The 17,216-nt window shown below is 35.0% G+C and overlaps 1 protein-coding gene across 1 annotated transcript in view; it reads left to right on the top strand.

Annotated features, from left to right (window-relative positions):
* The window catches only part of LOC132555420 (deoxynucleoside triphosphate triphosphohydrolase SAMHD1-like), a 74,632-nt gene that overhangs the window by 33,337 nt on the left and 24,079 nt on the right, over window positions 1-17,216 (top strand). Inside the window, 1 exon segment of the mRNA XM_060219771.1 lies at window positions 5,890-5,997. Coding sequence (XP_060075754.1) covers window positions 5,890-5,997 — 108 coding nt within the window.

Here is a 17,216-nt window from a genome sequence, read left to right as displayed (position 1 = left end):
GATCGGTAAATTTTGTCTGAAAGGCCGTACTGAGTACGTTTAGCCTAAAAAGGTGAAAATTGCATCAAAACAAGCTGGCTTTCTAATATTCCAGAAAAAAGTGAATAATTTGCAAATGTGAGGAAGGAAACATTGCAAGGACGTGGTATACCTTTTTATCAAAGCAGTTCATATATACTGCCTGGCGCCTTAGCAATATGTGTATTTCTGACCCATTACAGTTTAAGTATAAAAGAACAACACGGCTGTCACTAAGACACGACACACTCAAATCATTAACATGGGAGGGGAAGACAAGTTTGTCATCATTCCAGCAGTTTCATTCATTTAGGGCTATGATCAAACTCCAAACATCTTTTTAAGTCGATTATATCACGGACATGTTTGAAATAAAATTATGGTTTATGTCACCGCAGCTGTTTTTAGAAATTTTTCGTCAGCACTGTTACAATATCATTCCTTAAAGGATTTCAATGAAATAAATAACTTAAAAATTGAAATGTATCGCGATACAATACCATTCACTTTCCTTCATTCTATGCTGTTCAATGAGGAAGCCATAGTTTATTTCAAGGAGTTCCCAAATAAAAAAAATAAGTAAAAGTGACATTGATCTTTGACCTCTGGTAGTGAAAAGTAATCCAAAGGAAAGCCTGTCTTTCAGCTAAGTGTAATTGACCACAAATAGGTCGAAATATGTGTATTGTACGGAAACAGATCATCATTATTGCTATTGTGTTCATAATGTTCTGAACTGAAGTGCCTACATATACACACTAGCTCTACATTCCCATTAGATCTAACTTGTCATCACACGTTGCCCCGGTTAAACAAAACTTTAATCCTAGACATCAGAATATAGACTTTATCAAATGGATTTTATAATTCTTCCAACTTGACAGTATTCTGAGTGCATGAGTTTATAACTCTATTTTAAAATTTATAAGTTTCGAGTAAATTCCCAGATGATTACGCTTCAGGTTGACATCACAGCATGCACTTTAAAATCATTAATTTTCGTGGGGTATTTTTTTCCTTGATTTTGTGGATATTTTATATCCGTGAATTTATTTGTCCACGAAAAATAAGTCTACGTAGGTTTATTGTGCTTTATATATACATGCAATTAATTTTCCACGAAATAATATTAGTATTTTTACAAGTACCCGACAAAATCTACCCCCGCGGAAACATCTAGTCGTATAGTTAGTGGTATATAATTACATTAGCTGGGCGTTATTGTTATGTGAGCTAAAGTGATGTTTGATTAATTCAAGTTAAAGGTTTTTATGATACAGTACTTGATTCTAAATTGAACCTTAGTCGCGTTTTTAATCGACGTGTTACATATATCCACCGCGTCCCAATTCGATGTCATATCTCAATAACCTTGTAAACAGGTCCAGTTCGCATTTAACTAAGTGTGCCATTACGTCATCGTCTTTAGGTCAAGGTTTCAGAGTCATATTTTACAACCTCTAATATTCCTCGAACAACCATACCTATATACACTGTTATCATGATTTCAACAGGTAACTTTATCTCATGCAGTATATGTAGGTGAATATGTATGTACAGCTTTACAAGGCCTATCCTAGGTAATGACTCATTTTCCATAATCCATCATACAAACAGTCTTATATCGTAAACAACCCGTTCCTTTCTATCATCTTTCAAAGTTGAAATGCGGTTATTTATTTATTTATTTATTTAACGGGGATTACGGCATTTAAGCACTTTGACTTTTCAGCGGACGAGAAAAGATAGGAAATCGGGTCCGGAAGGAAAAGTATGGCATGATGGGGGAGAAAGTATGAAATGTTGGGGGAGAAAGTATGAAATGATGGGGGAGAATGTATGATATGATTCGAGAGAAAGTATGAGATGATGGGGGAGAAAGTATGATATGATGGGAGAGAAATGATGAAATGATGGGAGAGAAAGTATGAGATGATGGGGGAGAAAGTATGAGATGATGGGGGAGAAAGTATGATATGATGGGGGAGAAAGTATGAAATGATGGGGAGAAAGTATGAAATGTTGGGGGAGAAAGTATGATATGATGGGGGAGAAAGTATGAAATGTTGGGGGAGAAAGTATGATATGATGGGGGAGAAAGTATGAAATGTTGGGGAGAAAGTATGAGATGATGGGGGAGAAAGTATGAAATGTTGGGGGAGAAAGTATGATATGATGGGGAGAAAGTATGAGATGATGGGGGAGAAAGTATGATATGATTCGAGAGAAAGTATGAGATGATGGGGGAGAATGTATGATATGATGGGGAGAAAGTATGAGATGATGGGGGAGAATGTATGAAATGATGGGGAGAATGTATGAGATGATTGGAGAGAAAGTATGATATGATGGGGGAGAATGTATGAGATGATGGGGGAGAAAGTATGATATGATTCGGAGAAAGTATGAGATGATGTATATGAGATGATGGGAGAGAAAGTATGATATGATGGGAGAGAAATTATGGAAAGATGGGGGAGAATGTATGATATGATGGGGAGAAAGTATGAGATGATGGGAGAAAAAATAGAAATGGTGGGAGGGAAATGATGGGAGAGAGAGGAATACGAGTGTTATAAAATGCGCAATGACCTGTTTATATCTATCGTATACAGAAGACATGTTACAGTGACGGTTTACAAGGGTATTCCAACACGTCAATGATCGAGGACGTAGTAATTACTGCCAAAAATTAAAAATTTTCGAGAGCCTATGATTTACGCTAATAAAATGAATACAGAAGGCGATGCATATAGGATCTCACTGTTAATCTGTTCTAATTAATATTAATGACAAGTCCTAGAATGACGTCACTCAAAAGTCCTAACACACTAAAATAACTTCTTATTCAGATAATTCCAGGTCATAGTTAGGCGATACATGTAAATGCTATTACGGTACAACTACACTATAATTACACGAGAAACATACATTTATCTTCAAAGACAGAAAGAATTTTTTCCAATTTGTACTGGCATAATTGGGAAGAGGTATTTATTCTTTCGTACAATTATACAGCTTTCAACTTCAGAGTTAACACTAACTGTTTTGCATTTCCTAGTGCTGGGTTGTACAAATTTCTTTCACATTTCTTCTTCTTCAATATGTTGCTTGGTATGGTTGAAGCCTTACATTGCATCGCGGTGTACGTGTACAAGCCAGATTTTGTAACATATATTCTAAGATTTTTGATGTAAGAAAAATGGTTTTATTATACTCTATAACAGTCGAATATTGGTGAGTTTTCTCGTGTTTCTTTACTGTGGCACGACTATGGAGAGGTTTGCAGGAGTTTCACGGTCGCTAGTCTCACTCTAGCTTACCGGAAGTCATTATGACGAAAACAGAAAGAAATCTTTAAAGAGAACATTCCAAGTCTGGATCAGAATCCATAAAACAATCCACAATGATTTATCACTTTAAAAAAGTTTTTGAAGAAAAAGAAAAAAGTCCTGATGTGCCAGAATCCATCGAGGCCTCTTAGAGGGTGTGACCTTATATTTGTGACCTTCGAGTGATGTATCGCTATCCTATATACAAACATAATAAACAGTATATTTCTCTCAGACTCATTTTTAAACCTTTACAGTGTTTTAAATGCTTTCAAAGTTTCATAATGTTAACACTGAACTCGAGTTTACGCCATGATTCCAGAATTTTCAGGACGGACCAGTATCATACAAGTGATTTTCTGGCATATTTTGTGTCATATGTAATAAAACTTCGGTAATTAGGTGTTTTCAGGACGGACCAGTATCATACAGGTGAAAATGGGAGAAAAAAAAACTGATAATGTCCATGCTGTCTTTAATGTCACAAAATACTGACAATGTCCACGCTGTCTTTAATGTCACAAAATACTGACAATGTCCATGCTGTCTTTAATGTCACAAAATACTGACAATGTCCATGCTGTCTTTAATGTCACAAAATACTGACAATGTCCACGCTGTCTTTAACGTTAGAAAAACATGACAATGTCCACGCTGTCTTTAAAGTAACAAAAACCTGACAATGTCAACACTGTCTTTAATGTCACAAAATACTGACAATGTCAACACTGTCTTTAAAGTAACAAATACCTGACAATGTCCACGCAGTCTTTAATGTCACAAAATACTGACAATGTCCACACTGTCATAAATGTCACAAAATACTGACAATGTCCACGCTGTCTTTAATATCACTAAATACTGACAATGTCCATGCTGTCTTTAATGTCACTAAATGCTGACAATGTCCATGCTGTCTTTAATATCACTAAATACTGACAATGTCCATGCTGTCTTTAATGTCACAAAATGCTGACAATGTCCATGCTGTCTTTAATATCACTAAATACTGACAATGTCCATGCTGTTTTTAATATCACTAAATACTGACAATGTCCACGCTGTCTTTAATATCACAAAATGCTGACAATGTCCACGCTGTCTTTAATGTCACTAAATGCTGACAATGTCCATGCTGTCTTTAATATCACTAAATACTGACAATGTCCATGCTGTCTTTAATATCACTAAATACTGACAATGTCCACGCTGTCTTTAATATCACAAAATGCTGACAATGTCCACGCTGTCTTTAATATCACAAAATGCTGACAATGTCCACGCTGTCTTTAATATCACAAAATACTGACAATGTCCATGCTGTCTTTAATATCACTAAATGCTGACAATGTCCATGCTGTCTTTAATATCACTAAATGCTGACAATGTCCATGCTGTCTTTAATATCACTAAATACTGACAATGTCCATGCTGTCTTTAATATCACTAAATACTGACAATGTCCATGCTGTCTTTAATATCACTAAATACTGACAATGTCCATGCTGTCTTTAATATCACTAAATACTGACAATGTCCATGCTGTCTTTAATATCACAAAATACTGACAATGTCCATGCTGTCTTTAATGTCACAAAAAACTGACAATGTCCATGCTGTCTTTAACGTTAGAAAAACATGACAATGTCCATGCTGTCTTTAATGTCACAAAATGCTGACAATGTCAACACTGTCTTTAAAGTAACAAAAACCTGACAATGAACACGCTGTCTTTAATGTAATAGAAACCTGACAATGTCTTTCGCAGTCCTTGGCTCCACTAAACTTGGTTACTGTTAGCAGTCCTTGGTTACAATAACCTTTATTACCTTTAGCAGTGTTTGGCTATAAAAACCTTTGTTATCTTCATCAGTGTTTTGGCTATAAAAACCTTTGTTACCTTTAGCAGTGTTTGGCTACACCAACCTTTGCTACCTTTCGCAGTCCTTGATTACACCAACCTTTGTTACCTTTAGCAGCCCGTAACTACACCAACCTTTGTTACCTTTAGAAACCCTTGACTACACCAACCTTTGTTACCTTTAGCAGTCCTTGGCTACACCAACTTCTGTTACCTTTAACATTCCTCGACTACACCAACCTTTGCTACCTTTAGCAGTCTTTGGTTACACAAAATGTTTTACCTTGAGTGTTTGAGTGTTTTTGGAATTACTCAACTCTGGTTACTTTTAAAAGTTTCGGGCTTCATCAACTTTTGTTACATTGATTTTTTTCATTGACCATTTTAATCATTATGTATGATGACCGTTGTTGTCTCGGTTGTGACTTCCGTCAGTTATTCCGATCTCAGTTCTGTGATGATCGTCGTCAGCTCTCTTGACCTGCCCTTTCCACTAAAACTCGCTCGATGCTTCTGTTAACAAACAAAAGGTTTTAGTACTCTCAGCGTTGAAAACTGGTCTTGATGTTGTGTTCATGATTCCAAAAACACTAAATGACTACCCGTTTGCCATTACTAGGTCCTACAATGAGTTCAGTTGGTTTAACTGTGATCATATGACTTCCTCACCTTTTTTAGTTTGTTTTGGACACTCTGAGGGCGGAGCTCCACCTATGGACAAGGCTATGGTCTGGCCCGATATGGACATCACCGACACAGATAGTGGCGAGGCGGTAAAAGTAGCTGGTACCTATATCATTCATTATTCGATCTAGTTTTACTGTTAAGGGTAGCTTATTCGAATCCTTTTCAGTAACCGTGGCCTATTTTATATCTTCCGCGAAAATACATTTAAACAAATCCTCTGATAAACCGCGAAATTGGAACCACCTCCGCCGAACACCCAATACACACTGTCGATATAGACGTTCTGTTCCGGATCTCTTAGAGGGATGTGTTTTAATGTCAGTTTGAGTATGACTGTAGTTGAAAAAAATCTCTGTGATTTCCATTGTTATTTAAGACTGTTTCTAATATTAAGTTGAATGTGTGTTCGAAGGTTGAATACGGATGTGACATATCATATTAAGATTACTTTTCAATAGTGATTAAGTCAATATATTTGTCAGTTTGAATAGGATATTTATCTTACCGTGTATCTATAACAAAGTTACTATGGTTACATCCCTGGGCAGGACGGTAGTCCGATATTATAACATTTTCATGAGTATACCCCTTGACAGATAGGAATCTAAGACATTATAGAGCCATCTCTCCAAGAATGCATTAAGACACTGCAATAACCTCTGTAAACGCCCCACACCATCACAAGACTCTTAAAAACGTATTCATAACGTCACCAATGGTATTTTATTGTGTCTACGAAATTCCGTCCATCTAACTTTTCAAAAAATCATCACCAATACAAAAGTTTAATTTTGCATTGTTTTATTTTTTATGCGAGTCGCATACCTCCTTAAGTACATGCCTACTGAGAAGACCCCTGACAATAACGTAATGCACAGGTGGAAAATGTAGCGATTTTTTCGCATTTGGAAAATGCTTCGCGTAGTGTATTTTGTTTTATATGATATTACTGTGAAGTCTTTAGATGTATAGAACATAGGGATCAGAGTCGAGCAGTGTGGGTAACTATTGCTGCTAGAGACATGTTTAACTATGTTATGAATTACTGGTACCGGAGAACGCCAAAGCGTATCGTAAAACTTTAGCATTCAGAATACAAGAGTGTATGTCTTGTGTTACCATGTAATAGTCTTCGACAGGAATCTTGTATCCACAACAGATAGTGTTATGTTTGTAATTACTTGCAAGCGCATATTACGGTTATTAGTATTACGTTCATACGTAAATGTCCTTTGTGGCAATTTCTATAACGGTAGTTATGACTGCGTAAGCTCATACATTCTGTTTAGCCGCCATGCTGGAATAAAGAAAACATGTGCTTGTACCAAAGATACTTGATGTTATTCCTGAATGCTAAACACACAGACACAAAAGATAGAAAAGACACCAATTGTTTATTGGTACTTTTGATCAGTGGCTTAATTTTCAATCTGATTCCATACTACTTCTACTCTAAGTATACGTTTCCATATCTCCTGGTTGGCCTTTCACACATAAACTTTTGATTGTACTAAACAATAATTATGATGTATTTATTGTACATGTTGACCCGACAGTTGGCGTACCAGGACATGACACTTTTACCATAATACATGTTCATGTCGTGAATTCAATCAAACAATTATAACATACCAACATCGGGGTTTCAAATTTCCTGAAGAGTCTCCAATTTTCATCACATTTCTGAGCCCTGGTCATTAAAATTTTGAAACTGATATACAGAAAAGATCATTAATTCCTAGCGATGGCTTTGTTATACGATTTAAATTTGATTTCAATAATTTAAGAAAAAGCTAATCAAATAAGGTAGGAAAAACAACGGAAGAATTAAAGTTCAAATAAGATTCAATTACTAACTGGCTTATCTCAAAAAGATAAAACACTGATCTATTATCCGTCGTAGCATCGATAACTTTCTGAAAATGAGTCACAATCCAGGGATGCCGGCCACTGAAATCCGAACTTATTCATTAAAGGCTCGCATCCTGCCCTAGACTGCCTGCAGAGTCCGGCACATGATTCGATTCCTCCTCCCCTTGGGCTGCACTCTGGAAAATATGTTGAACATAGGAAATTCCGTATAGCTGTACTACATTGTACTTTAATCAAGGGGAAGAACTGGTGGATTTCCAAGGCAATGCTGTCCACATTGCTTTGTCCAAATCTGTTTGGAAGGAACGTCCTATTGTAAGGCATTGTGCTACACATCGATGCCTGAAAAGGGAAAATAGTAATAATGTTATCTCTCAAAATTAATAAAATGACGGATAAATGAACGAAAAATGTACATAACGAAACGTTGTACGCAGATTCGACATGTGAAGGATGGACGTCATTGATATTGTTGACGTAACCATTGTCATACACTACCACACAATTTCTGTCGCCTATCGTGATATAAATGCCACCGCAGGGCAGCTAAACGTTTAAATATGATCATTATAGTCATGATTAAAAGTCTTGATTATTTTACATCCAGTGGAGACCTTTTTGTGGAATGTTGTATAAATAAAAACTGGCTTTTTCTGTCAGATTACGACCACCTTGTCATTCATATTTCAATTAAATCATAGTTTTCACATTTTCTGAAATAAAAAAAATCTCATACTGACAAGGAATGCAAAATACGGCTAGGCTTGTTAACTGAGTAATTACGTATAAAGCTGACCTCGATGATTTCTTACACAGTGGCATTGACCAATGAAACAAGACGTTACAAACTTAAGATTTCGTCATTTTTAAGGCTATAGCCAATGGTAAAACTTGTTTCATATCAAATAAAATTATTTGCTCAACAAAAGGGTTATTGTGTGTTGCGTTCAAAGTCGTCACCTTTTACTACATCTAATAGTGTTCTAAGATAGCAGCACATAAACTACACATCGACTCTACTCATTCTATCTACAAAAAAAGTACATTGGTGAAATCAAAATTACTTCGATGCTACAATACATTGTACATCAGTCTGCAATACATTGTACACTAATCTACAATACATTGTACGCCAGCCTATGATACATTGTACACCAGTCTACAATACATTGTACACCAGTCTACAGTACATTGTACATCAGTCTACAATACATTGTACACCCTACAATACATACATGTACACCAGTCTACAATACATTGTACACCAGTCTACAATACATTGTACACCAGTCTACAATATATTGTACACCAGTCTACCATACATTGTTTACCAGTTGAAAGTACAAAGCTTGAGATGAGGTGACTTGATATGCTTTGTACCTTGAGGCTCCTAACAACAATGACGAGGGTGGAGATAGGTGAGGCTCCTAACAACAATGGCGAGGGTGGAAATAGGTGAGGCTCCTAACAACAATGACGAGGGTGGAGATAGGAGAGGCTCCTAACAACAATGACGAGGGTGGAAATAGGTGAGGCTCCTACCAACAATGACGAGGGTGGAGATAGGAGAGGCTCCTAACAACAATGACGAGGGTGGAGATAGGTGAGGCTCCTAACAACAATGGCGAGGGTGGAAATAGGTGAGGCTCCTAACAACAATGACGAGGGTGGAGATAGGAGATGCTCCTAACAACTATGACGAGGGTGGAGATAGGTGAGGCTCCAAACAACAATGACGAGGGTGGAGATGGGTGAGGCTCCTAACAACAATGACGAGGGTGGAGATAGGTGAGGCTCCTACCAACAATGACGAGGGTGGAGATAGGTGAGGCTCCTAACAACAATGACGAGGGTGGAAATAGGTGAGGCTCCTAACAACAATGACGAGGGTGGAGATAGGAGAGGCTCCTAACAACAATGACGAGGGTGGAAATAGGTGAGGCTCCTAACAACAATGACGAGGGTGGAGATAGGTGAGGCTCCTAACAACAATGACGAGGGTGGAAATAGGTGAGGCTCCTAACAACAATGACAAGGCCTAAAGTGGGTAAGCATAGAATTGATACAAAATAGGTGAACATGCAATTTTATCTAGGGTATTTTTACGTCCCTCAAAAATACAGGTGGTAAAACCGTGATAGAAGCAATGAGCAGTTTTGTGAGAAAGAATGTATTTTTTCTGAATAAACGAGATAAGCTTACTTACAGTAATTTCTTGACATGATCCCTCATTGGTGTACTGACTGTCAACGAGGTAAACACCAAACAACAGGAGACATGCGTATATATGTTGGACTGCTCGCCTCATTGTTTTCTAAAGTAAAATACACAGTAAAAACTCGGAGTTGAAACAATTATATATTTACTTCTAGTTTTATATTAAGTATCTTGGATTTAATTGAAATGAAATACAAAGATGTATATTTCTGGTAAATAAAGTCATCAATATAAGTGTACTAGTAAGTACACACCACAGTGTACGACTTTAAGCTAAAGGAAATCAAGAAAAGATATTTTCTAAAAACAAAAATAGTAGTAAGTAGTGGTAGTAAGGATTAAACGTTCAATAAGGTTCCTTTAAAACAATTTCTTGTCAACACAATTTATACTACAGAACGACTAAAATAGATGAAGCGAGACCATTGCTCCCTATCATTTCAATACGAAGAAAACCAAAAACTCTAATATGATTTCGCATAGTTCTCAAATTTCAATCCGGGCCCGTATATATGAAACCGTTCACATGCTCAAGTATGAATTCTTCGCTCAAGCCTTATATCTTGTTTAAGGCTGATTTTGCCAAAGATTTAAAACAAAAATTTGAAAGAACTTCAAGTCAAAGTTATAATCAATGTTTTATATTTGACAATTGTATTATTTTATATGATTTAGGAGAATTATATAAAAAGTTTGGGAAACTAAGATAGAAAAAATTAAAAAACTTTTAATTTCTTGGAACAAACGGAAATTAACAATGATTGGCCGAATACAAATTATAAACTCCTTACTTATACCACAAATTACATACACCTATTCGGTGCTACCAATAACAAAAACAAAAATAAAAGAAATAGAAGGCATATTGTATAGTTACATCTGGGGAGGGAAAAAAGAAAGGGTTAAGCGAAAAACTATAGTTCAAAATTATGAGAGGGGAGGATTAAATACAGTTGACCTCACAGCACATGTTAAGTTAATGCTAATAAAAATGGATGAAAGCGCTAACAGACGAACAGAATAGCCAATGGAAAATAATTCCGGGGAGATACCTTACCAAGGCTGGGAGAAAATACATAATTTTTGCTATGAATATTGATAATATAAACCAACTGAAAGAATTTGACATTCCCACATTTTGTAAGAAAATTATAAAGGCCTGGATTGAAATGGGAGGGGGACAAAAACAATATCCAAAACACACTGTAGACATTGGAGGCCAGATAACATGGGGAAATAGGGGAAAATCACATATCAAAATAAAGTTGTAGTCTTTGAAAAATGGATTGAATCAAATATTATAAGAATAAAAGATTTATTAGATAATCAAGGAAATATTAATGACAATATTATTTTAGCAAAATTAAGAAACAAACACAATTGGATTTCAGAATTCGCTATTTTAAAGAAATCCATTCCAAATAAATGGAAAAATAAATTAAAAAACTCAAATATAGACAAACATATATGGAATACAGAACCTTTTAAACCTACTATAAAACTGAAAACATCAACAGCTATATGGGAATTAGATCAGTTGTGCAACAAACAAATATACAACTATCTTAAACACTTAAACTCCAAAAAACCAATCTCCTACATCTATTGGGCTTCCCAATTTCCTGATGAAGAAGACTAAGACAAAAAAATGGCAGGTGCTCTGAAATTCACTTTCACTCACATTTATGACAATAAGCTGAGAATATATCGATGGAAATTGATTCATAAAATCTTAATAAACAATCAGTTATTATATAAATATAAAATAAGGATTAATCCACTATGCAACTTATGCAGTGTAGTTGAAGATTTTGATCACTTTTTTACAAAATGTGACTTTATAGTTCCTATAAACAATCAACTGAATAAAATTTTTGAGTTGATAGGCTATAGAAAAGACATGATAACATTAAAAAACTTAGTGCTAGGTTATAAACTCCACAGTGACAACCATGTGAATATAAATATTTTACTAACACTCATTGGATTCACAATCTATAAGGGTTACTGTATGAGTGATAACAAACAAAAACAAGTTAACATAATAAACGTTCTAAAACAAGAATTAGAAATGTTTCTTGAAATTCAAAAACACAAAAATAAAAGTATTCCTAAAATTATAAGTAATTTCTTCAATGTAAAATAGAGTGTAGAAGAAGGACGCAGATCGACGCTTCATACTTTTATTCCATTTAATTAAAAAACCTACAAAGACAATACACAAAGAATTAAGCAGATATCACAGATATTACTAATCCTTACATGATGTACATGAAGTGTTCAGTGAATACATTTCATATGTTATCACGCTAAAACTATTCAAACAAAAAACAAGAATAATAATATCTTTACAATAATACTTTTATCATCATAAATATTTATCTTAGAATAGAAAATGCTTATACATTGTTACTATAATATATATATATCATATTCATAATTTTCACAGAAGAACTTCTGTACAAAGACTTCTTAATTTACGTACATGGATTATCTGTAAAAGATACATACCAACACATACAGATCATGTATGAACAACATTTGCAGACAATATGAACGTTTTCGCCAATACTAATATGATTCTAATAACTTTATAATCTTTACCAATAATTTCAATCCTTATCGCTAATTCCAATTAAGACATACTTTTTCCAAAATTCACAATAATAAATAATAATTCAAAATAACCAAATATATCATTAGATTATATGACAACTAAATGTTGTACATACCATATATATGATCTTCAGGAAGACTTCACAGAATAGTAAAAATTAGAAAGAACCGGACTGTGTGTAACACGTCCGCGCAGTTCCTCTACAAATGTCTCTCTAAAACCGCGCCAAAAGCTAACAAAGACACTGACCACTATACCAAAACGAGGTAACACCTATATATAGAACCATAGAATAAGTAAACAGGTTAGACAAGTGACAGGTACGAACATACACGTATACAGGTACACAGCCTAGCGACCATACGCAGCGCACATACACACGCAAACAGCACAATAAACGCGGCGCAACATTAAATTTGATTTAAAATCAAGACAAAATATAAAACATCATTATTTGCACTTGTTACATCAACCACTTAGAATAATCTAAGTATTAATTTTGATCTATAACTCTTGTGCGTCTTATCTTGGTCAATGCACCCGGATGGCCGCGAACAGCATGTAAACATAACAACACGTGACCATTTCCAATGTAAAAATAGCTTCCTCAAACCGTTAAGCCTGCCTGAAACAAAGTCATTTCATATTAAATATTACTTTACCTAATACTAATAAATACACTGTAATTACTATAAATTACATAAGACAGTCATAACTTATTATCTAATTTGCAAGAAAGCGGGCTTCAACCAAACTTAGGCTTGCTACTCTGTTTCTGTTAATGTATATAGATCTACCTGTAATTGAGCTTCAGAAATATCATGCCACGATAAACAAAAAACGAATTCAATAGACTAAAAATACCCTAACAAATAAACTGAGGTTTTGGAAACAAAATAAATGTCTAGACTTACCATGTCAAGCAGTAAATGTTCAGCGTTATGCAGCCATGTGCTCCGGTTAAAGTACCGTTGGCGCCTATACTAGTGCATGGAATAATCGTGGGCGCGTTCGACTCAAGCGACGCGCATACAACAAATAGTTATGAATACTTAATACGTCTTTTTATTGTCTTAATATTTTAATATGTTTATATACTTATAAACAAATCGAAATTCTTTGTTGGAATGAATGTGATATCTAATTTATCTACTGTAAACAAATAGCTATAGGTCAGACTACAGCTACATGTATTTAGGATGAATGGTTATGTGAAAGGTGAGTGAAGAATGTGAGCCCTCCTGCGAGAGGATATTTCTGTATCTATTTGTTTATCACTGAATAAAAAAAATGTAAAAAAAATAAAAGGCATAAGATACTAGTTGAAAAGTATAAAGATCACAATATGTTTATATCTATGCCTAAAACATGTCAAAGCACTGGAACGAAAAGGACTTTTTTACTTGTTGTATGTGACGAACCAAAACATCGTTCATCTGTTTCATTTTTTGTCATTTTGTATACATTAATTTTATGTTGATTGCATTTTAAAAATCAAAATGACTAATATTTGTGTTCTGATACTTATTTGACTGGTGTAGATATCTTGTATTACAGACATCATAAAACGTGTAATCGATTATGATGAGGATTTGATCATAGTACAACTGATTAGTGCTGTAATGATAGAGCTACTGATGAAACAGTTTTTCATGGGTATGAACACATTTTACAGCTGATCGACAACGGAACTTAAAAAGGATGAGATTTAAATCAAATGATTTATAACTACAGTTTTACAATAAAACGTCATTGAAAAGTCCAATCAAGTAACAAAGATATCAATCTTACGTTAACTGTTGTGTTGGTATATTCTGTTTCTTTGTACAATGCTCGTTACTGCGTCAAGTGGTTTTATTGTTATTTCTCGGCTCTATTTTTGAGACCATGACATTACTTGGATTCAATACTTCGTTAACCGTTCCCAAACACCTGGTCTTATTCTCTTTGTACTTATCAAGGATCCTTGTGTAAATCTTATTGCATTCTTCTTTTTACTCTCTTGTATCTAACTCTAAAGTCGTATTAAAAGTTACGGATTCACTAAAAAAAACAAAAAAAAGTTTGTTTGAGCACAAAATCTATGCTTGAGGATGAGAATGGTTTGATGAATACGGGCCCAGGTCTTTCCCATATCACAACTATATCTTGTCCTACATCACAACTAGATCTTGTCTTATATCACAAATAGATCCTGTCCTACATCACAACTAAATCTTGTCCTTACATCACAACTAGATCTTGTCCTACATCACAACTAAATCTTGTCCTATATCACAACTAGATCTTGTCCTATATCACAACTAGATCTTGTACTATATCACAAGTAGATCTTGTCCTTACATCACAAGTATATCTTGTCCTACATCACAACTAAATCTTGTCCTATATCAAAACAAGATCTTGTCCTACATCACAACTAGATCTTGTCCTACATCACAAGTATATCTTGTCCTACATCACAACTAGATCTTGTCCTACATCACAAGTATATCTTGTCCTACATCACAACTAGATCTTGTCCTACATCACAACTAGATCTTTTCCTACATCACATCAAGATCTTGTCCTATATCACAACTATATCTTGTCCTACATCACAACTAGATCTTGTCCTACATCACAACTAGATCTTGTCCTACATCACTAGATCTTGTCCTACATCACAACTAAATCTTGTCCTTACATCATAACTATATCTTGTCCTACAACACAACAAGATCTTGTCCTACATCACTAGATCTTGTCCTACATCACAACTAAATCTTGTCCTTACATCACAACTAGATCTTGTCCTACATCACAACTAGATCTTGTCCTATATCACAACTAGATCTTGTACTATATCACAACTAGATCTTGTCCTTACATCACAAGTATATCTTGTCCTATATCACAACAAGATCTTGTCCTACATCACAACTAAATCTTGTCCTATATCACAACAAGATCTTGTCCTACATCACAACTAGATCTTGTCCTATATCACAACTATATCTTGTCCTACATCACAAGTATATCTTGTCCTACATCACAACTAGATCTTGTCCTACATCACAACTATATCTTGTCCTACATCACAACAAGATCTTGTCCTATATCACAACTATATCTTGTCCTACATCATAAGTATATCTTGTCCTACATCACAACTAGATCATGTCCTACATCACAACTATATCTTGTCCTACATCACAACAAAATCTTGTCCTATATCACAACTATATCTTGTCCTACATCACAAGTATATCTTGTCCTACATCACAACTATATCTTGTCCTACATCACAACTATATCTTGTCCTACATCACAACAAGATCTTGTCCTATATCACAACTATATCTTGTCCTACATCACAACTAGATCTTGTCCTACATAACAACTATATCTTGACCTACATCACAACAAGATCTTGTCCTATATCATAACTAGATCTTGTCCTACATCACAACTAGATCTTGTCCTATATCACAACTGTATCCTGTCCTACATCACAACTAGATCTTGTCCTATATCACAACTATATCCTGTCCTACATCACAACTAGATCTTGTTCTATATCACAACTATATCCTGTCCTACATCACAACTATATCCTGTCCTACATCACTAGATCTTGTCCTACATCACAACTATATCCTGTCCTACATCACTAGATCTTGTCCTACATCACAACTATATCTTGTCCTATATCACTAATAGATCTTGTCCTACATTACAACTAGATTTTGTCCTACAACACAACAAGATCTTGTCCTACATAGCAAATAGATCTTGTCCTACATCACAACTATATCTTGTCCTACATCACAACTAGATTTTGTCCTACATCACAACTAGATCTTGTCCTACATCACAACTATATCTTGTCCTATATCACAACTAGATCTTGTCCTATATCACAACTAGATTTTGTCCTATATCACAACTAGATTTTGTCCTACATCATAACTAGATTTTGTCATACATCATAACAACGCCTTACTGACTAGCATACGCAATGTACATACTCTAGCTCTATACTCTGTGCAATGTTACAAAAGACTCTAGTTGAGTAAAAAACGACGGAAATTACTTGTTTATAAATTAATTCCAGAAAATTGGTCATTGACGATATTTTACCTTTGTTGGCCAAGGAGTTGCTTGTACTGGTACAATCTGTCAGAGACACTGTACTATATCAACACTGTAGGTCGGGTAACAGACAAGTATATCAGATAAATGTATGCAGTTATGATACATACCTAAAGTCTTCTAAGGGTTATTAAATAATAATAATAAAAACCGTAGGACATTTCAGGACTCGTCTTAATTCATTCAAATAGTATACACATATATTTGACATTTATCTAAAATTATGAGATGTATGAATATTATTAAATCAATTGAATACAGGACTACTGCACCCTGCCATCAGGAACATTTATTTTGATCACTTTAGATTTTATTCAGTCGCCGCCTAGACATCAGATTTAAGGCCCTAAATATTATTGACGAGTGCTAAAAGGACGAAACAGTTGAATGATGTATCGTCACTGACATGACCTACAAGGACGAAACAGCTGCATGATGTAGCATCAATGACGAGTGCTAGAATTTCGAAACAGCTGTA

The sequence above is a fragment of the Ylistrum balloti genome, unplaced genomic scaffold, assembly GCF_031769215.1.
Source record: "Ylistrum balloti isolate Yb309-2 unplaced genomic scaffold, AGI_CSIRO_Ybal_v1 Utg370488, whole genome shotgun sequence".
NCBI lineage: Eukaryota > Metazoa > Mollusca > Bivalvia > Pectinida > Pectinidae > Ylistrum > Ylistrum balloti.
The sequence above is the reverse complement of the archived record's forward strand: the minus strand, read 5'-3'. Positions and strand labels throughout refer to the sequence as shown.